We start from the raw sequence: 24,303 nt of genomic DNA, 5'->3' as shown, positions 1-24,303 counted from the left end.
AAAGGTTACTCAAACTTCAGCTGTTCTCAATTCAGTTATAGTAGAAACATACAACAAGAATATACAGATCAGCATATGCAAAATAGCAGAAGATCTCTCAAAGTTTTAATGTATTTATTATACATGACAAAAATGGCATTTCTAATTCCAAATTAAAACACTACATGTTGTCTCCCTTGCCTTCAGTACTTTGTTAATGAGAACAAACAGTTCAAAAGAATTTTTATTTGGATTATGAATTATAAGCAATTGTGAATGGAAGTTTCCATTTAAAGTTTTAGACTATTCTGAAGTTAATAAATACATACCATAATAAATACAATACAAATAAAATACCAAGTAATTAAGAATCAGCTTCTTTATTTTTATATCCATGTTATACCATTAACTCAAGATCTTATTGGGCCTGCTGTTAGCATAGAACTGTATCTCCTGTTTAGAAGGAATAAAACTAAAGGAGACCTTATGTGAAATGATGCTTATTAGAAGGTATCAAACAGACTAACAGCCTAGCAATACAAGCACTGAGTTTGTAATGCAGCAGCCAGAATAACAAGACCATCTACTTTACACAATGTGCTTCAAAAAAAAAAAAAAAGTATGAAAAAAGTCAAAATTAACATTTGACCATGAGGTTCTCCCTTCAGGAAATTCTTCAACTAAAAAGAATGTTAGCAGGTAGTAGGTTTACCTAAGGGCAACAAATACAAAAGATAAAAAAGAACAAGAGAAGGAATAATGAATGGACTTCAGAAGAATGAAAGATTAACTCTAGTATAACAAAGTGCTTAGATGAGAATCTGAAAAGACTGAGAATTTCATTTATGGTACAGAATTTGGCTGACGTGTAGTTGGGGCAAAAGCAACTGGTGTGAAAACAAAACTCCACAGACTGGAGTTCGGCATGCTTAATGGATAACCTGTAGAATGCCTGTCATTACTGCCTTGCTTCAAATTAACATAAATAAAATTAGTTAAAACGAGTCCAGAAAACAAAACATACATCAACTACTTTTTCTTTTCAGAAGCAAGATTTCAGGCTACTTATTATAGATTTAACAGAACTGTATTTGGGGAAGAAAGGATTAAAATTCATTTCCCCCATACGTTTTGGCATTTGAAAACCCATTCTGGCTGCCTTGACCCATAGTCCAAAACTTCTAGTGGCATCAGCAGAGGATGTAAATACAGCAGCTTCTCAGGCATCAGAAAAAACCCTCAAGGAAAACAGCATTCAGCAAAATTGCACTTTTGCAGCTGTTTGGCACTTCTTTAATGATCTATTCTCCTTGTATCTCATTTTGACACTAAACTTTTTGTTGGGTGCCGTTCAAGCATGGCATGCACAATTTAAATGTGCCAAAAAGCAGGTCAGTTCTAACTTTTTTTTCTTCCCCAACAAAAGCTGACTCAGTGCCACACACAGGGCCTAACTCTATCCCCTTCGCTTCAATAACAATTACTTTAGCCTGTAGGTCTCAGAGGATAGCGCAAGGGAGTGACACTCTAAATAAAAGGCTAGATTCTCTCTAAGAGGTAATAACATGACTTCCTACAAGAAAACTGGAAAGGGAGCACTGAAATTGACAGAGACTGAAGGGAAAGTGGAAACCATAGCAGATGGTCAACAATAATCGCTATGGAAATTACTGGAGAGTGTAAGAGTTTCAAAAATAATATTCATCTTCTAGAAACTGATAAATTAAGACCAATGTGTTTGTTGGTATGATCAGGTAGAAAGCATCCTGAGAATTTTAGAGCAAAGGAGCTACCTGCAGCCTTGACTAGTCAAATATCTCTGGACCACGCAAGCAAAATTACCACTTAACAAAATCAAGGAAACACAGATTTTTATAGGCCAATAATGTTTACATGCAAAGACCATTCTCACTATCTGTTGCATGAAGTCAAGCATAGCTGCATGCAAAATGTAAAAGAAAAACAATCATCCTCAAGAACTTGTAGTTTAAGCTACAGCTACGAGGAGAATTTCACCAATACATTGTACTCCTTACATCTTCTTACACAGTCTTGATACAAAAAGAACATTTCAGTCTGTCATGGAGGAAGAGAATTTTCAAGTAAATGGTTCTGGCGAGAAAGAAATGGAAAGAAGGTTCATGCTGGTACCCTTCCTTCAACTTTCTCTTGCAGTGTATATTCTAGACAGGAATGAAAGAGAGAGGGACAGGTAGTCACTGAAAAGAATATAAAGTCCATGTTAAAAGTGCCTCAACTGTGAGCATGAAAATCTGCTTAGAGTGAGCACAATAATTACCACTGATGAGAGGAACTAAACAGCAGCAGTCACCACAGAAAAGTCAGGATGCAGTTTTATTTAAAAAAATGCCAGTGTCCCATCACACATTCAGTCTTGAGGAGAAACAAGAGAGCAAAACTTGTCATCAAAATCCATGTGAAACGTCAAGTGGAAGTACAAGTTGCCTGTATCTGGATGATGTTACTTTCGGTCTACTGGACTGACATCTTGGAAACAGAAAAGATGCACAAAAGCTGAAGTATAGAATTCTGTTTTCGCAACCAAATTCATAGAAGTAAAATAAATTTTAAAAAGCATATCCTTTCTTATTTTTAAGGGACTCTTATATACGGACAGGATATCCCACATAAGCAAACCAATTTTTATAAATAAATGTTACCTAAACACTAACCATCTGAAATCTAATGGATTAATTATAGGTGTACGTGCATAAGAATAATTTAAGGAAGGGAGAGAAGCAGACATTAATCTATCAAGTTACTAAGTAGGAAAATCTGAAGCAATTTCTCATGGACAGTAAATGTGAGATCTGAAAAACTTTTGTTCTTCTGAAATGCTGTCCACAAACTATCCAACGTAAGTAACTAACTTGACAGTTTTTCATTGGTTTTAAAGAGTGCTTTATTAACTAAGACTGATTTCAATTACTTTTAGTAAAGAAATATGCTTTACAGAGAAATAGATGCTACTGAGATTTCTGTCAATGTTTTTAGAAACTCATGAAAAAATATCAATTTAGTTTGAACCAGTATAAAAAAAGTCTGTCGGTTACTCCAACAGAAGAAAATGATCACCCCACAAAATCTGGGTTCAACATAGATATTTTCTTAAATATTTTGACTAGAGCTATAAAGCGATACAGATTATTCCTTTCTGGCCACAAGAAGCACCTTTTCTATTTTAGATTAAAACATATTCAAACTGAATTAGATAAAATATTTTACATATGCTTAGAAGGGGGAAATGTGTCCACTTTGTATTTTCCATGCAAAAAAGATGATGACAATCTGTGCTGTAGTTGCCATTTACTAGGAGAGACATAGGTCCCTTCTGGCAGGTTTAGTCAGTATGACAACTGCAATTATGTGGTTCATACATAATCAATCATTACTGAGTCCTAATCTTCATATCAGATTTTAGATGAATGCTCAAGTCTAATGGAGCACAGGAACTATAAAACTGCACAAAGTTTTGTGATATAGTCACTTCACTTCCTTTGCTTTTCTTATGAAGTGCTTATAGTAGCACTGCATTTTAATTCAACATAAATATTTCATCCTACATAAAGCAACATTTTGTAGTTTTGTAAGGAAACTCTAAAGTATACCTGTTAGGTTGGATAACAAACTAATTTTTTCATTTTGGCTTCTCACCAAATCAGTTATGTACACCAATTCATGATGTCAGCACAGGAAAAAGCACCCATCAGTCTCTATAGAGAAAATAATGATCTAGAAAAGCTCAATTGCATTCCTCAGGTAAATGGACACATCCTTAATCTAATGTCCACTGCCACATACAGGACAGACAGCTGTTCTCTTGTCATTCTGCCTAAACTCAGATGTTACTGAAAGAACTAGTTTGCTTCATACATTCTTGAACTTTATCAAAATTTGTATTTAAAAAAAACAACATACAAATGATTAGATTTTCAGACTTGCTTTCAATATCTGATTTATGCCATGAAAATGCTTTATTAGAAATTTCAGGGACAACAGCTCTTCTCCCAATATCTGGAGAGTCAAAGGAAATTAAAGAGCACAGTACACCTACTACTGACCTTCACAAAGAGCATACACATTACCATCCCTCTTTCCAAAGCAGAAGTTGGAGAATATTGGCAACATCTACCAGAATTTGTACTGACACTGAGCTTGACAATTTGCTATCCTTAAGCTTAGTATGAAATAAAGAAAATATTTTCCTCATGAAGTTTGTTTATAACTGTCATAATCTGAGGAAGAAGAATGAGTAAAATGGTCCCTGACATCTCTGAGTATCTAATTCTACTCACAAGAGGCCCAGCTGAAGAAAACCCTTGTTGGGAAAAACTGATTCTGTTTGTCTATCTTTTTGGCATTGGTCATACAGATGACTGATTAGCTCAACTCAGGAAGGTAGAAATCCCAACCAACACATGGTAAAAACTGGTGGATGAGTGAGACTCAACTATACTGAAGTTTGGGCCTCTTCTGTGCAAGAGGTCAACAAACTAAGTGAGAAAGTTTTTCACTTGGAACAGCTTGAAAGACAAAGAGAAGACACTAACTTTTCTGTTGGCAGAGCTCTGGTTCTCCTCATTCAGACCAACAGTTCAAAGATGCGTTGTTACCTCATGAGCTTTTTTTGGTAATATTTTGGAAGACATTGATTTCCTGCTTCGTCTTCAGCAAATGCACCAAGTGTCTTTTCATTAAATAGAAACTTATCCTCAGATTGCAGAATAGTATTTGAATTATTAGCCATGGAGCCTGGGAAGTAAGGAACATGCTGTTATGGTCCATTCCCCTGTCTGGCCAACAGTCAACAATTAGATCCAATTCCTTAGAAGCATAAGAGATAAAGTGACTTTCTGAATTCTATTTATAATAGAATTGTTTATAGCAACACTGAAAGGAGAAAACTAAGGAGGACAGGCACTGCTGAGATGAGTTTGCCTAGAGAGCATAAAGTATTCTTCAACAATAGGACCAGAAGTAAAATACCCCTTATCACAGGGTATCATAACTAGATTGATAAAGCCCTTTCTGGTCTTTCTTTTTTACCATATTTGGTAATTGCTGCAGGTACCAAAACACCATGTGCTTGAGTGGTGACCTTAATGGTGAATCAGCAAAAGCAGCTGATTCTTATCCAAGGATCCCAGGCTATCCTAACTTACAAACACCCTAGAGGACAGCATCTCCCAAATCACCTCTGATATTAATTGGTTACTTCTTCCTTATCAGTTTTTCAGAGCTACTTGCAGTTAGGTCATTTTTGAGCAATCATGCCTATAGAGAAACCACTTCCATATCTTACCAAATTTAGAAACTATAGATTATTTCTACTGTCTTTCACCTTCTTGTAGTTCAGAAATGAAGAAAGTAACCTGAAAAGACACTACTGATGGAGTGGCAGAGAACTGGAGGTGATTATGACAGATGCCAAACATGACTAGTATAAAGAAGGGAAATTGGGAATATTTATTAACATTAACATACGAACATTAAATGAAGTAGCAGAAACTATTTTCAAAACAAACACAGAAACAGTTTCTCAGAAAGTGTGTAGTTAAGATGCAAACATCCACTCCACAAGTCATGTGAATGCTTAACTTTACATGGGTTCAAAAAGCAAAAGGACAATAAATGGCTGTTGAACATAAAAACATGAATTTTATTTCAGGAGGTCCTTGATCTAAAATGGTGGAGGCTGGGAGAAATTCTGGAGCCATTTTAGCCCCATTTCTTATACTTTTTTTTTTTCTTTTACTTTCCTCTGTCCAACCTGTTTTTAAGCAGGGACAACCAGATTTACTTCTATTCTATATGCCTGCTAGGCATTAAATGTTTACTCAGTCCCACTCTATTTCCCAGTGGACTAAAATTTGCAGCAAGTCTCTCATGGAATAAATGCAGAACAAATCAAGCATCTAGGATAGTGACCTTTGCCAAAGGTACAAACAAACAACACATTTTGACATGTAGGAGACTTGCTGCTCAAAACCCAGTCCTGTGGTCTTTGCAAGCATTTATAAAAACTTCAGAATTTAAACTTCAACTTGTAATCTTTAGATTGCGCAGTATTAATTTATTTAAAAAGTTATTCCTTTGAGAATGTGAAACTAGGTGGAGAGAAAGTCTGGCACTATACACAGTAGCAACAGCATAATGATTTGCTCTCTAATCTCTCCCTTTAGTATTTGTCAGTTATGATAGGATCAGAAAGAGAGGAACCTACAAATGGGTGCTGGTATTAGAAAAGAACACATCTGCCTCTGAACAGAGAGAAGTCACAACTAAAATACAGTCTTCAGGCATTAAATGGGCATTGCAAGTTTGCCGCACAGATGGAATGGGTGACTGTTTCCTCCTGAGTTACTTTAAAACTGCACTTTTGTGAAAGAAGATCATGATGTGGAAGCAATCCAAAGGAATCTAAGTTTAGCAAGGCTCCAGGAGGATAAACAAACGGTGGTCCTTCCACGAATATTATCTTTTTAAAAGCCATGAAAGACTCAATCCTTTGCAGGTAAACTTGCCAGCATGCATGCTTGTGTATCCTTATTATTCAGGTTTACAAAAAGGTTCCATATTCACCCTCTTTCAATTACTTTAGCACACTCCAGCCCTCTCCATTTTTCTCCCCACGCCCTAATTTCTTACCACATTTTTGCTTCTAACATGAAGAGACCATAATGGGGGAAGAGACTATTAAAGAAGACTATAATGAAATTGGGTACTGCAATGAACAAGTATTTGTTAAACTTGAGTGCCCTATTTCAAGCATATTTGTCCTGGAACACCTACAGCAATAGACTGTATTAATCCTAAGAATTTATGCTTTTCACAGTTCAATATAAGTGTTGGAACTTGTGACCTTAGGATTCTAGCAGCACATATCACTAGACTGTCAATCAATTCAGTAACTGAAAAATCAAGACAACAGCTTTAAAGTAGTTCATTATGATTCCTGCAAGATAACACCATAAAAAAGAAAAATCACAGGTTACAACATATGTGATTTTATGAGCCCCAACTTACACACCCCTCACCACCACCACCACCACCACTCCCCCAACAAAACCCAAAATAAATTAGTGCTAAAAAACAGATTAACTTTTAATCCTTGCAAAACTCGTCCTCTTTGAGTTTCACTTCAGTGGTATAGCACTTGGGATGCTATGCCAGTCTATTTCTTCAATATAGGACAACTGTGGAATTAAGAGAACAGCCTGGGTTTTTATGCCTAGTTTTATATTCTGAAAGGTTTACTGTGTTGTTCTTAATCCTTAAGTTGCATATTCATCGCTATATTTTCATCTAACTGCTGTCACTTACATTGTCATGCAGAAGGGCAAATCAGGGTCAGTTTATGTAAGCGGCATCAATCTGAAAAACTTCATCAGTCTTTATTTCAAGGCATTATGTGAAGAAAGCTGACATTAAGAGAGCCTTAACTGACAGCAAATGAAATCAATCAGCAAATCACTAAGCCATAATAAACTCGCTCAAGCTGTAGATAACCCTTCCTCTTCCAGGTCTTTAACTACAAGGCCCACCAAATGCAGTATCTGAGCAGAAATGTCTCCCTGGATTCCATCACAAAATTCTTGCACTAATATAGTGCATTATTTAATAATTTTTTCTTGCTCTGTAAGCTACTGGAAAGAATAACAAACAGATAGAGGTATGTTTTATAATAATGGAATACTAAGCAGTTCAGTGAAAAAATACTATAAACAATAGATTCAGCATTTGAAGAAGTTTCTTTTTTTAGTTTAAATGTAATTAAGAAAAGTTTGATTCTGTTTCTGCTACTAAGATATTTGTGTAATAAAATCTATTGCCTTATTAACTCCTACTGCTTAGACTCACTTGCTCAGCATTTCTTCTTAGTTTTTGAAATTAAAAGAACCAGTACAAAATAAAGTAAGACTCCAGACAATTCCTAATCTTTCACGGTATTCACTTCATGAATTCGTTTTGTAACCCACATGATTATCAACAGTTTAACAGCTGTGCTTCTGAATGAGCTTATCTGTGTTACAACAGTACACGCTGCAGACTGTATCAAACAATACAGTCACATCCAAGCTATGCAGTGGTTATCTGCTAAAACTGCTCCTTGTCTGTAGATACTGCGCACAGATAATCCCATGCAGTTCTGAAAGATAGGACTTCTGAAGTAAGAAAAATTGCCTAACAAACAAGGTGTTGTGAAAACAATATTTGTTATTTTCTGTTACTGAATGATGCTTTATTTTTGTAGTTACAGCATTTAGGAGTCTGCCCTTATTCAGTGAGGCAGCTTTGGGTACATATTGAGATCACCATGTCTCCAGAGTAATTTTTCTCATAGAATAGTGACTAGAAGTCAATAAAGATGTTTCTCGTTGGGTCCTTATGCTATAAGATGCAGCAACCTGTTAACCAGCTGGAAAAAAAGCCCATCCCAAGATTACATGCAGAAAAAAAAACTAAACAAACTTGGTGAATTAAGATCATATTTTACACAATTCTTATAGAGCCTTCTTGCATATCAGCACAGATCATTCATAATAGATTACCCACATGCAATGGATATAAATGTATGAAAAAGTCTAAGTGGACAAAGGCAAATAGTTACATGATTGCCTGACAGGATCAAGAAAGAAAATTTTCCATTAAGAAAGGTTACTGAAAGGTTAAGTTATTATATACTAACTTTGGCATTCAAGATAAACAGCACAGATCTTCACTGAAAAGTTTTTACAAAATTAATAATGCTTATGAAAGGGGCTGGACAAGTCAGTAGTTTCACAGGCATAATGAGACAGCTTTCTGTAATTGATTAATTGGTGATTACAGATACGGACTTTGACATTTATGGTCCCACAGAGCCAAAGACTTAACAGGGTTGGGGTGCAATCAGTGCACCAGCTAACTACAAAGCCTTCTGAGAAGGGTTCTTCACATAGTCTCCATTTATTAGCATGAAGAAAGCCAAGGGAAGAAACAAAAAAATGAAAGGGTGGCTGAGAAAGCAAGGGAAACAGGCTAATGATAAGGAAGGAGAAAATGAGGAAAGGAGGGAGAGCAATAAAAAGCCCACAGAGGACAGGGAGGGAAAGACTAAAGGAAATGTGAAGAGGAGAGGAAGTTGGGAACACAGTTAACCCGCAGAAAGGAGAAGGGGTGTGAAATTCAAATTATAACAGGTATATTTCCAACATCAATGGTATTTTGAAAATGCCTCACCTATGATGTTTTAAATTGTGTTTTGCTAACATACCTTATTGTTACGTTTTAAAGGAATTACAGTTAAAATAAATAATGCTACAATGGCTTCTAAATAGTTATCATGATGATACAACCTATCTGGAGACATGACTCCAGATATCAGCTGAACACATTCAAGGAGATTAAATTAGAGTTCTTCATGTTCAATCTGGTTATTCAGAATTTACTTAGTTGTTAATTATTGTTTCTTAAGCCCTGCACCAACTTTATTTTTGACAAATTGAAGTTTGCAAAAGGTCAGGGTTGCAAGAGGTGTCATCCCACTCTAATGAGTTTAAAACACTTACTTATTTATGAGTATTTCAACTGAAGGTGCAGGTACAAAGTATCATCATATTAATAAAGAATCACTTCTCTTTTTAAACAGTATATTGGAAGGCAAGCTCGTGGTCAGTCCAGAAGCAGCACATTTTGGCACCAGTTAGGAAATTAGTCCTTTTGGAGAGAAGAAAAGAGAGGGAGGGCAGCCCAGGTGCTGCTGATAGCAGCTGTTGAACTCTTGGAGAATGAAGACCCAGTTTTACCTAAGAAGAAGCAGCAGTCCAATTCCAGAGGAGGCAGCATTCTAGCCTCTGTAATGAAATGGATTTCACCCACCTTCAGTGGGTGAAACAGTGGAAGAAGAAAGAAAACACTAGAAGTATGCACATGTTGGGTGCACATATATATAAACACACTATCTTCAAGATTTTCTTAAAAAGGTTTCTCCTTTTTGAAGTATTAGGAGAGAAAAAACTACAATTATTTGTTCTTTTAGCAGCCATGGCATTAGAAAAATAAAGGCTCTAAAACAGAAGTACAAGATTGAAAATACTAACAACTCAATTTTCAAGCAGCTACTCCACAATTAATTCATCCCATTAAGTCCTCATACCAGAATGGATTTATATTTAAAAGACTTGCCCCACGCAGAGGATAAAATCTGATGACAGAATTATAATGTTACCTTTGAAATCACTTGCTTCCTCAATTTGGTAAGAACTTTTTTATTGACAAGTAAATACGGGAATGAGAAATGTTTATTATTTTGAGAAAAATTACCAGCAGAATTATGCATATCTTTTACCTTCTAATCTATCAAGCATAAATCTGAAATTAATGAATGAGTGAAAACAAATACAAGTTAAGACGCTCCTAACACTTTAAACTACATTTATGTTTGCCCAATTAATTAGGAAAACTGGACCTACAACACAATCAGATAATGCATGAGTAAATCATACATGAATACATAATTTACAAAAAATAAATGGTAAGAACCTATTATTTAATAAATTTATAATGATTATATGCTAACACTGGAGATATGTCAGTACTTGACTATATTACTACCACCACTATAAGCTTTTATGTTATTACTGCACTTTTCATTTCAAATTACCTCAAAACACCTGAGAAACACGCAGAAGTACATATAAATCCCATGTGGACTTCCTAAACCTGCATGAACAGATGGATACATGCTGAAGACGGAGACAGAGGGAGAGTAAGACAGAGCAAGCACAAAATTGGGGTGTGGAAGAGAGGAAGAGAGGGGGAAAGCGCCAGTGGCAAAGGGACTTTGGGGACAGAAAGACAGTGAAAGAAACAGGGCAAGTAAGACAAAGCCAGAGTGGGACAGACAGGCATAAGAAGCAGAAGAGAGGGGCAGAGACTGAGAGAGAGAGACTGAGGCAGAGCAGCAGTCAGAGAACGGACTGAGGGGACGCATGAGCACACGTACAGCAGCGAGCAGTCAGAGGGAGCACACGTGCGTGCGCTGCGGTGTGCACATGGCCGTGAGCAGGTGCCTGCGGCAACGTGAGCACGCAGTGGAGAGCCCACACGCAGGACACGGAGGGAGAGTGTGCAGCAGAGAACAAGACCGTGTGTCAGAGAAACAACAAGAGGGGGAGGGAGAGACAGACAGACAGACAAGGTGAAGCAAAAACCTACCCATCTCAAACCCACCTGTAAAAGAAAAAGCACACCACAAGTGTATAGTATATTTCAAAACTAAGGGAGAACTTAGTAATGAAAAATACAGATTTACCTACTCAAGTCCTTGCTTATAATAAACTAAAATTTTCTTAATAAGCAAGAGATTTCCAACAGTCAGGTCAATCTTACATCTCGGGTGAAGGGCAGCACACAAAGAAATGCTTTCTCCTAAGACCTACAGATACATGTATGTGCATCCTTTTTAACACCAGAAGCCTGCCTACAGTCTCATCCTCACATCTGCTTTTCCATACACCACATGAATGCATTAAATACATCTCATTAAATTCACTCACAAAACTTGCCCATTTGGGTTCTCTAATTCACATAAATCCTGCCAAACAGCAACACAGGTTCATCTGTGAGTATCAGTTCTCTTCCAAACCAACATCCAGAAGTCACATCATACCCCTGAGCAACCAGATATTAAAGGAGGAAGAGGCCCACCATGCCAAATACTGACCTAAAGCAACCACCACAAATTAATAGGGCAAATTAATAAAATAGTCAAATGGAGACTTCAGAGGTCAAGGTAGTTCCTGTGACACAAAAAATGATTACTCTTTCCCTAATTGCACATCTGCAGGCAGCTACCACGTGTGAACATCAGTGTCTGTGATCGCACAGCCATATGTACAGCCATATGCACTTTCAGACATGCAGTGCATGTGATTCTGACAACCACAGACAGTTTTGTGTTACTACTATTTTCCACTACAAAGCATAACCTAGGTACACAGGGCAAAGCCACTGATTTGTATGTTGTGAGCCCTTCCCTGTTTGAGAATCAATCACTTACACATCAAGTATACATTACACATCCTGTTACTATTGCAAAAGTAGTTTGAGATGCCTAAATTTGCTCCAAGAAGTTTCTTTCATACAGTTTTTACCCTTCTGCATCTACATCCCCAAACAGAAGAAATTTATTGAGAGAGTATACCAATGCTTAACTATTTATACACGAACATTTAAACCTTATCTGGGGACTTTATGTATTGTTTTTTAGTTCAAACTGCTTGCCATGAGTATTAATTACATATGTGATGTAAAAGTACTTGAGACAATTCAGAATAAATGTTCTGAATGACCACTTTTTCTATGAGTCAACAACCTCTTTCAGAAGAGAGTTTACAGAACATTATCCTCTTCCTAAAGGTGTAGCACAATTCAATTTTGTATTTTATAGAGTTGATAACCTTTACTGGTTAATTTAAATAGTCATCTGCCAAGCAAGACTACTAAAATTAGGAATCCCATGTTATTTCAGTTGCAATTTCTCACCCTGTGTCCTGTATTTATTGGAGGTTTCGCATACAGTTCCACTTTCTGTCTTCAGTGGGAACATTCAGGCATGGCCAGAACAGCACACCTTAAATCCTCTTCTCACATGTTTCAGGTGCTTGAAAATAATGCTTTATTTTCCACTTTCAAACTTAACTAAGTAACAAACAGTACAGCTTTGTGCCATAACATCCTTCACAGCAATTAAACACCAGCTGAGAGTGTTTCCAAGCTATAGCAATCATATCATTTTGCTCTTTGAGACACCGCACTTTTTTCATTACTTATCCATCTCAAGTGACATTTTCAAACTATTATAGTAATTCTTGTTACGGTTTCCAAGAATTTAACAAATGCCTACAAATTAAGTCATTATTTCTCTACTTTAGAAGACACTCAGTTCAAGGACATTCTTGTTGAATATTCAATCTATTATGCAATTTTGCAATTCAAGAGCCATTACATAAAATGTAGACTTTGGAGAAGACACACAGACCTTTGTGTCCCAAATATTTCATGTCATTATCTAAAGGTCTGTCACTAGAGTGTACAACACATTCTTTAAAAGATGCACACCACTTACTATACAGCTTAACAGTTAGTTCATTTGGGAATGACAGGGGTTTTATTTGTGTGTTTGTTTGATCAGCCCTGTAAGCATTCATGGTATTTGGAATGTTGGATTCATTTGCTAGAAAAGCCAACCTTCTGGTTTTACAAGATAATTAATTAAGTATGCCACAAAAAAGCAAATCTCTGATAGCTTAGTGCACAGTCAAGCAACTTAGGTTCATTATGCCAATCTTCTTTGCACTTGTCTCCTATAAGGAAAGCATATTTTTCCCAAGAAACATCCATATAGAGATAACAGCAATTTAAAAATTCCAAGACTTCCCACATTCCCAATGACAAGGAATATAGATCCCTAATGCTGCTGAGCCCATCAAGTAAATCAAGGATAGCAGATTTCATTCAAAATGACTTTGAGAGCCACCTGTTTTCTAAAAAATTTGGAAGATAACCTATGCAGATGTGTATCCACACACAAATATACTTTTTGCCTTCCTCTCATATGATGAAAAGCGATACACACTGAAACAATGGATATAAAAATTATTAATTACTGATTCCAGCCACCTACTATGAACTGGATGCATGAATAATAAAACAATGCAATCTTCTGTGAGTACTCAACAGTTGTAATAGTCAGTGCTTCATCCCTAGTATACCATCTCATTTAGTATCTTAATTTTTATGTAATTTTTTAAAAGAAACCATCAAATATCAGTAAATTTAGACTAGGAAAAAAACTCCTTATGAGTATCACTTGAAGATAATAAGGTCTTTAACTGAATGTACTTGTCGCAGACTAACTATAAAATACATGTAGTAGTACCAGTTATAAACACCATGCATGCAAAGAATTTCACTGGTTTCAATGTGTCTGTAAAGTGACATCTAACTGCTTACCTCATGCAAGATCGCAGGACTGCCCTTAATATAGTTTTGCATACAGCAGCTAACTCCCAGCTATAAAAGGGAAATTTTATAATAAAATCTCTAAAATGTACTTAGAAAGTTATCAAACAGGCAGTATGTAACTAGAGATGAGGAGAGGAGAGGGAAAGGTAAAGGAGAAAAGGAACTGCACAGTGAAATAGATTATGAACCACTGACGCTGTTTGTGACAGAGTAAGCACATGTAATTGGAGCTGTCAGGTGAACAAAAAGTATGTTTACAATACTGCACCACCAGTAAGCTACTCAATGCATACATTAGTATATGTTAGTTGTACCACAAGCACTCTGTACAAATGTGAAATGCAACTTTTTATACTCCTGTTTCTTTTCACCTTCTTAGAAAGAAGGAACAGGCTGCCTTGCAAAATGCTTCTACAACCATTCTGAGGACAAAAAAAGAATGGGAGTTGGGATGGAACAAAAACAAAAAGCAGCTATCACTGAAATAGGCCACCAAATGAGAAGAGCAGTATGTAAAATTTGGTGATTTCCATGACAGCTTCTTTGAAAAGATGCCACCTGTGAAACCTTTTGCACAGCCTTAGAAGTGACCATCACTGTACTGGGGAAACATTTGAAACTCTACCTTCTGCTAGAGATGTACAGCTGTGTTAACTCAGTTCATGGGAATCTCAAGGTGTTACGTATTATTAGTACTTTATCACAGAAACACAATAACACACACATAATTTAAATCTTTATCATACTGAAACATATGCATGCAAGAGGGCAACAGTGAGAAATGTCCAGCTTAGAATCTGCCTTTCTTGAATGTTTGATTTGGTGACCCTATTCCTGCAATTATATGCTGCATCTAGAACAGAAAATCTACAATAAGTTAAAAAGGTTTACTACAGACATGTACACACACTATGCAATACTCGCCATTGTCCAACTTCCTTGCACTTTATATGACTAGCTTTCCTGTCTGATTCACACAGAAGAGCACAATGAAAGTATGTACTCACTCTGCCTCTTGGTCTCTCATTGCGAAAACAAAATGTTCTGCCTTAGCAATAATGTATCACAAGAATGAAGTCATTCTGCACAGCTATAAAGACTAAGGGATAGTTTGTGTACAAGAAGACATAACAAACTTAAAAACACTAAGGCGGCATTGCACAGAATCCATTTTCAGTTAATTTCCCTTTTTCCCCCCATTGTTTCTTCCTAACGAAATCAGTATTTTGAAACATACAAGTCTTCAAACCTACATGAATAAAACAGCTTCTATATTTAAGTATTCCAAATAGCAGTTTCTTTTAAATTAGGAATGTTCAAAAATCACTATTACTTCTAAAACTGTAGTACAGAAAAATCTGATACTGACCAAGAAGCAGTATAAAAATCTTGTCCTTTTTTCCCCACTATTTTGTCTTGCTTAAGGGGGGGAGAGAAGGGGGGGTAGGATAAAGTGATATTAATTTTCAAATATAACATTTGCCTTTTTCTGTGGTCATATTCCTGTCAGTTATTTAACACTGTAACTGCAAAATCAAAAGTTCACATCATCTCTGAAATACCGTATGCAAGACTATATAACAAAATTATTTCTCTTTCAACTGTTGACTGCAGTCGTTTTGAAGCTTTTTGTTCTCCACACATTCAGAACAGTCTTGCTTCTTGTTCTATCTCAGATGCAAAAAAGGAAAAAAAGAAACAGGATTATTTTAGACTCTAACCTGAAATGCTACAACCTCTGGCCTGCCCTTCAGCCCTTCTACTGCAAAGGTCTCTAGGTACAGTTTGGGTAGCTGCAGGGTGAAGTCATTCCTGGTTGCCGCAGTCCGTGACAGCAAGGTCTGATCTCTGACCTAAAGGGAAAAAAACAGCATCAATGGTAATTCCCCTTCAGACACATTAACTGGGATGAACTGGGTCCCCTTGAGCCCACTGAGTGGACTTGCATTGATCGCTGGACCTGAAATCCATGAATAAATTTAGGACTAATTGATTTTTCGTTGCAAATAAATCTCTAATTCAGAGTGCTGGGAGAGAATGTTAAGAAGAAAAAGCATCTTCCCCTGGTCTGAAATGAGAAGGAAAGAAGAGACACTAAGGGCTCACAAGCCCACCTGGTATGTACCTTTCACAGATCTGTCCCCTGTAAAAACCTTTTAAGAAAATAAATAGTAATTGTACTTCTGACTCAAACATCAGCTATGAAATTAAAAAGTTCATGTGATCATACAAACAAGAAGCTGGCATGTGAGTTCTGTCTACTGTAGGGAGATCATATCAGTCCTCCACAATAAGGTTCATTTAATATCAATTCAGTTAAGCCCCAGATTAAAATGAATAATCCTCAAACAAAGCAAAATAAACCAACCTGTAGCTCTGCAATTAACAGAAGGAGAAAAAAAAAAAGAAACCAACCCTGCTACTAGATTTCTTATTGTGGACTCACTGTAAGAAATAATGCACTAATTGGCATTAATCAACTTTTATACAGTTTCTAACTATGCCAATTTGGAGTGGGAAATGCTACAATTTGCACAAAATTCAGACAGTTTGATATTTAGCTAGTTTTTCAGGCAGTCTGAAACGAAAGGATATTATAACAAAACCCCCAAGCAGTATCAATGTCATTTCTACATACGGCCGCAAAGACAACCACAGGCCGTTGGTGTCACAGTGCCACCTGCTGACTAAGAGAGAAACTGGTTTTAATTTAGACTAACTCGCGCGCCGTCAGTGACACAAACGCGTAAGTAAAATTCAGCGATGTAAAGTGATTAACTCAACGCTTTTGGTTTTAAACACAACCAGACTTACTAGTGTTGCACACGAGAATATTGTTATCATTGTTTAAAATGTAACATTTTTCCACATATTACAACATGTCATTAGTCCATCAGCATGAATGTGAAATTACACATATTTAACACGTAACTTCCCTGGACACATCACTTACATTCATATACCATATGCTGCCACACACCCATTTTTCATTCTATTTAATACAAAAATTATCATTTCCACCTCCAGGAGATCCCAGCAGATTAGATTCTAATACAGATGGATAGACACACATACAAATATATATTAGTACAAATGAATAGATCCATTTGGCATAGACTGTATCTGTTAAGTTAAAATAGCTAGGTACTGCAAAATAACTTACTGGCTTTAACAACAATACACAGTCTAATACTAAACCATATACTAAATATATACTACATATAAATCAATAGATATACCATTTACTAAATACTATTTGAAATAAATTTCAGATCTTAAGAGACTCCCTTGGCCAAAAGAACTCACCAAACATGAATTAAAACATAGGTCCATTCATTTTAAATCCAAGATTACTTTTTTGTAACCACTTACAAAATTAGATTTTTGTAAAATGTTGATTATGAGTGAACATATTTCAAACAATAGCACAGCCTTTGAAATCTGCTCTGATTGAAAGAAGTATGCATGTGTAAATCTACTGATACAAAGAAGAAAAGATTTTATTTTATTCATTGCTCTGTTCTGTGGGAATAGGGAGCCTTACATTTCCCAAGTTGACCTAAGAATTCCTGTCAATACCTGTGGCTGCCAAACATATGCACTATGATGCAATTTTTATAACAGGAAAGGTCCTCTACACGTTTTTTGCACACATCATGCACTAGGTTCAGGATATACAGTCCTGTGGAACAAACATACTCTCTAGAGTGTTCTGTCAGCATGTGTAATTCCAGTCAGATGTTAACCTTGCTGAATATAACAAAATGCATTACTTTAAATACACACACATATATAGATACACACACACATACATACACTTGATTAACATTTTTATAGCTTTTATACCCCAACTTTTCAGTGTCTTTGCTGCCAGTATGCACACAGATAAAAGAAAACATTAATGTGGATTAAGGTACTAAGAATTTATCAACATCAAACCACCAGTGTTTTGCCTTCTACCCTTCTGAACTATAGTCAATAGATCTAAATATTTTACTGCACCCTGGCCAATTCATTGTTTGATGTTTAAAAACTCACCCAGAATCAAAGAAAATTTATTAAATTTCAGCCCCCAAATGAGATACTATTAGCTTTGAAAGTCAAGTTTAACCGCGATATTGATGATTCTCTTTTTTCTGTGACAAAATTCACAAGGGAAATCTCTGTGTCAAAGTACAAAAGCAGATTGCTAATACTAGGGGGAAAAAAACAATGTATAAGCAATGTAGGTATAATACACACACAATACAGTAAGGGGAAGTCCTTTTAATCCTAATAGTTTCAAACTCTCCATTTCAATACTGGGGCCTGACATTCACTGAACAACAAAATACAAAAGCCATTTTTTAAAATGTCTGAATTGTGGTAAACATACGCCATTAATACGACTGCACCAGAATGGTACCTATTAGCCCCTTAAACAGTATGGTATTTAATATGAAGATTCACAGCTAAAAAAACAATCCCCAAAACTTTATGTTTGTAAATACTTCGATCATGAAGAGTGAATTTCGTTATCAACATGCATACTGAGAAACAGAAAATTAAGCCAGAGTTTTCTTTTGAAAAATACTCAAAGGGTTCAGGAAAAATTGTAAGAACGAAAGACTGGGCATATTTCACTAAATGTGAGAAAAGTCTTCAAGTTGACTACCTATTCACAGAATGGAAAGCTATAATGGTCATGGCCTGCATGGAATCACACTGGATACAGTGTACTTACATGAAATTTTAGTTAAGAACTAATTTCATCACTTCCTGGCTATTTGCTTTTTGAGATCCAGAAGGATAATGACAAGAGTTGGGAGACTGATTATTTCCTCATTCTCTAAGAAGCACAGTACTCACCCTTACATTACAGAACTACAAAGCAAAGGTAAAACTGGTAATTTTATTTAAAAAGAACTTTATTTTTTTTGGCACCTTGACGCAGAGGGAAACCATCCTATGTAGTTAAGCTTTATGATGCAAGTTTCAGGGCTTTTTTTGTGTTTAATGACACTTTTTTTTCTCCACATGAAATCTAAAGCAAGACATCTGAGAGGTCTCCTTAGGCTAGAGACCTAATGCTATAATCTAAAAAAACCTTGTAATTTAATCAGGCTTATTGTAATGATTAAAAATGTCTAAAACCAGTCCCACTTCCCTATACTCAAAAATGAGTAAGAGAGGAAAAAAATATATAAATGTATCTATATCCAACGCTAGTGAAGATTTTGGGTATTTCTGATTTCGGTAAACATAATTTTGGCTGAGACCATGAAAGTTACAAGAGTGATTTTATATGGAGCATAATAAGTACCGTAACAGCGGGCTGCTAAGTACGAACATTAGATTTTTCAGTTTTGCTGTCTGAAAACGGGCAGAATCACAAACAGATCCACACAACTCTACTACAATACTCAAAACATTTTTAAACAAAGGAGTATAGTGACTTATGACAGTGTTTAACTTCTTAATTAATTAAGAGAGCAACACAGAAAACAACACTATAGCCACTCAATTTAAAATCAATAAAGTACTGATGAATTCAGATCAAAGCTGAAACTGAATAATAAACTGTAGTTACATTATTGACTGAACCAAGGTGTAGAATTTGATGGGCTAATTCTACATGTCCAAAAATGATACTAAAAATTCTCTGCTGATTAGAAATAACAGTAATTTTGTCTACAGTCCACTTCTGTGCTCACTTCATTTTCCCCCTGCAGAGTTTGAGCTGGTATGTCTAGTTACACCAGTAGAGACACGGTACTAAACGCTAGCAAGTTGTAAATGGTAATAATATGTGCTTACCTTCCCTAATGTCTTTGCCCAGTTACTGTCTGACTGGTACAATAAAACTGAGATTTTAGTTCCTTATTTTGGGCCTAATCCAATGGTTTCTTATGGTGAAAAGAAAATAAGATTGTTTAGGATATAAACTTCACTATGTAAACTACATAGGAGAACCTTTCATAAATTCAAAGCACACCGATTCTACATAAAAAATAGTACCTAGAAAGTAAAAAACTTTGGGCTTATTTTACTTTCATTTGCTACTACTATTTTTAATAGCAATCACCTTCAACAGTGGAACAAAAACTACAATGATGTAGTGATCTGGTGATAAGTGAATGGCAAACAATGATTTAGTCTGCTTGACTCTGAGATGACCATATTGCTGAGATAACAGAAGCTACAAATATGTCATGCCAATCATGCTAAAAGAGTGCAAGCAAAATGGTTTCTACCACACTGTTGTGTTCTGCATGTGGCATATATAATTAACAAAAATGTTTTGAGAACTTTTTAACATAGAAGGAGGCAGTTTGAATACAAACCACATCTCAGTCTTAACCTCACTCTTGTAAATATGTGGCTGATTTAACTGCATAACATCCATACCTCCAGGGCAGCATGTAGAATCAAGGCCATATTGCACAAATCAAGGACACGCACATCTACTGAACATGGTCCTTTGTCTTCTTCAGTGAGAAGCACTTTAAGAGAATTAAGTTATACAGTAACTCATTTGAATAGGGAAGTCTTTGTTACAGTGGCACAAATGATCATGGAACTAAGGATAATAATAAAGTATATACACTGGTGGACAGAATTAAACCTTTGTGAATGCTTCATAATTTTTTATGTTTAGTTATGAATTGTTGATGTTCTCTTACTCTATACTAAAAAATGCAAGTGAATATACATGAAGGAATCTGCACCAACAATAGTACTGAATAGTGTTGATAACAATAGTTATTCAAATAAGTTGCCACTACAGATGATCTTTCTAAGGATATATCCTTAAACTGACATTACTGAGTATAGGCTCTCTAGAAAACAGGGATCACACCTGAAGTGTTAACTGTTTAAGGGAATATATAGACCCCAAAAGATCTGCTGAAGGATTTGCCACCTGTGACATTTGAAGAAGTATATACCACAGCACCCTTTCGGTCCCAAGAGACAATCTGTTAATATCTGTTGCTCATAAACACCAGAGTCTGAGTCTGCTTTGAAAATAAGGAAATAACTCAAAAAGTGTATGTCATTGAATTTTATTGAATGAGGGACTATATAATCATGACACAATATTTTCCATCAGGATGTTTCAACAGTCAAGGATCACTCCAGAAGTAGAGAGACTGCCTGTGACAAGATTGCACTGCTTAAACTGAAGGCACTTTAAATCAGACATCCAAAAACTGGAAAACTATAGCCACAATTAGAGAGTGAAACAGCTGAGGAATGATGTTGGGAACTAAACCAGTCAGTTGAACATCAAAAAAAACCCCTCAAACACTTTTTGCCTTTTTTTTTGCTCCCCCAAGAAGGCCAAACCAAACTACACCAAATCACAACATATCTTGCTTAGACAAAATATGTCTCATAGAAAGGAAAGCAAAAAAGAGCTACATGATACAGTTGAATGGATACTTGTTATATGGACATCAGTTAGTTTTGAGTACTCTTAAAGGCCAACAGATTGTTGCATACTCTTTCATCAAAAGAAAGAATACATCCTCAAACCCAAGGGTCTGATGACTGTTGATAGTGGAGGTTTTAAACAGCACTTGCACATACCTTGTTGTAGGTAGACAAATATGAATGTAGTTGGGTATACCAAATAGTTCACTTACTTAAAAATCTACTAAAAATTTCTGTATTAGCATACAATTTATTGACTACCCTTTTTGATTACTGCCATACAAATCTGTATTTAATTACAATACAAGCCATTTCATAGGTGTTTTTTAAAAGAACATTAATTACTGCATAACAGCATTTGTGTAAGGAGGCATCCCTCATAAAACTGATGTTTTGGGTACGATTGCCTTTTGGTTTTGTTTTTTTTTAAAGACTAGTCGAGATTCTGGAAATTAATTTTCCACATAGAATACCATCCCAGGCTCACCTATAAGCTTAATTCAAGCTTTCTCATATTACTACACACAAACACACACTACATGCTCTGTTGAATAAGATGTTAATTTGATCCAGAGTTGTTTTTTGCAAACACTGACCACTGCACCTAAGCTTCACTGTAGTTGCAGGATGTGCACTATAATACATCCCCTATGAAGGCATTTCAGTGACCTTGGGCTGAAAATGAACCTATGTCTGGAGAAAATAACAGTTTATGTATTCAGTAATTCCACAATTCTCCAAGCAAGGATTTCTCCTTACTGAAGGCAAACTACACTAAAGTATTCAGCCTTTAGAAGAAAAAAAAAAAACAACAAAAGACAAAGAAGACAAATGCACCCTGAAATTAGTTATTTAGATATGTCTAAATTGAAAACAGTTAAGCACATGGATATGACATTCGGCAATGTCTTATCTTTAGTTTGTCAAGGTTTTTAAATCCCTCTTGAGCTGGAGTACCATTTTTAGCTTGGCTAGGTCAGAATGACACTGAACAATATGAGTGATGACACACTAGACAGCTATATGGACAGAGTTGTCATCAGCAAGCCAGCTGTGCTAACACCTGTATGTCCTGCACAACTGATCTTTAGGAACAAGGATCAAGAAAGTCAGATTACTAGGGAGTGAAACAAAAGTAATTCATAAAACATTGAAATGAAGATGTGCTTATTTGAGACAGAGGAGGGGAAAAAGTAATCTTTCACTGCATTTTTTTCTTATCACAGAGAAACAATAACTTGTTTCATACTACAGACTTCTTACAGCAGTCATTTAGAATTTTAATACTCTAACTGGGTTTTCTTTGTGATTTTATTGCATGTACACATACCCACTGTTTCAACAGGCTTTGATAGGGCCAGTTTAGAACAACAAAGGACCACAGCGATGAATAGACCCTAAGCGCACAGACACAAGTAGGCTTCACTCTGTTAACGTGTTTAAACACTCACAAGAACCAGCTCTGGGAGTGACATTAGGCTAGGGAAAAATCTTCAAGCTGAGGTCTCGTAACAGAAGAGCTTTACTAAGATAACTAAATAATATGATGGACTATAGATACCAGTTAATTCAAGAAGCTTAGCTGATCAGTACACCTAAAAGTATCAGGTCACACCTACTGAAGTCTGACTGTGGTAGCTACCTCAAGCCTCATAACTCTTCTGTTTTTATAAAGCCTGATCAATTTGTGGGCTTTTTGCTGGAACTAAGAGTTAATGCCATTTACACAGAGTGTTTTTACTGATGCAGTCATTTGTATGTGGACTTAAACCTCTTGTAAATGAATTTCTTACAGGCCATAAAACAACTATCATAAGGAAATGCATTTTATTGTTATGGACCACATCAGAAACAGCAATCTAATGCTACAACGTTATTAATTCTCAAGTCTTCAATGGTCTCACCCCATCTCCAATGGTCTCTTCGTCCTGTATGAAAGATATCATTAAATTGGCTAACGAAAGATAATTTTGTCTTTGTATTTTACAAGTATGTAAACAGGATGGATTGTACAGTGTTCAGACTTTTTTCAGCTGATAGAACTGTGAGGCTCACATCTCATGCATAGCCAGTTTCAGGACATTTCAGAGAAGACAGCTGAGATGGAAATGGAGCAGCAGTGAGGCAATGAAACACAATGGTGGAAGGATTTCAAGGTACAACCACTGAGGGGTCTGCATGGAAGCTGTTCTGCCAGCTGGCATATGAACCTCTCAGTCAGCAGAAATGAAGTGCATTACAGAAGTGGATGAAGAAGAATTTTTCTGACCAAGTGCCAGAAGCACACTGCTTTGATCCCTGAACTGTCACAAAATGTCAGAATGAGTAGGTCGCTAACTGGTATTGGGAAAAAAATATTTGGGGGGAGAGGTTTTGTGTGGTTTTTACTGACTCATTATCACAGCTCATCAGCTTCACTGAGTAGTGGGTAACAGTCTAAGCTTGTGAAGACATAGTATTTTATTAACCTGTTAAAATAGCCAAATCCTAAGCAGAGTGGCCTGGGACAGGCTGAAAACTCTGCCAGCCCATAAAGCTTGTCAATACTTTAATAGTTAAGAGTACAAGGGGAAACAGAAACAATTTTCTGTCTCTGTACAGGCTGACTCACTGGGATGACTCCCCATGGTGGTGTTTTGCATAGGTGGAGTTTAGAGAAGAGGGATTTAAGGAGACTGAAGAAGAAGTGGTACTGGCAGTGGGGGCTGCAGCGCGGCCTCTCTAGGCAGATACCAGGGCTGCGCCATGCTGGACACACCAGCTGACCCACCACAGGGCATGGCTGAGCCCCTCAGCCAAGCTAGGAGCCCCTCTGTGCAAATGTATTTAAGAAAAGGCAAAAACCACCACACAGGTAGAGGAGGATGGAAGAAAAAGAGT

General features: G+C 36.4%; 1 protein-coding gene across 3 annotated transcripts in view; it reads right to left on the bottom strand.

Moving 5' to 3' along the window:
• The window catches only part of CCDC171 (coiled-coil domain containing 171), a 152,661-nt gene that overhangs the window by 30,763 nt on the left and 97,595 nt on the right, over positions 1–24,303 (bottom strand). For all 3 annotated transcript variants that reach the window (XM_074857223.1, XM_074857222.1, XM_074857221.1), the window contains one exon: positions 15,732–15,863. In XM_074857223.1, coding sequence (XP_074713324.1) covers positions 15,732–15,863 — 132 coding nt within the window. The remainder of the gene's footprint in view (positions 1–15,731; positions 15,864–24,303) is intronic.

Source organism: Strix uralensis, chromosome Z (assembly GCF_047716275.1).
Source record: "Strix uralensis isolate ZFMK-TIS-50842 chromosome Z, bStrUra1, whole genome shotgun sequence".
NCBI classification, from domain to species: domain Eukaryota; kingdom Metazoa; phylum Chordata; class Aves; order Strigiformes; family Strigidae; genus Strix; species Strix uralensis.
This window is presented reverse-complemented; position numbering and strand designations above follow the sequence as displayed.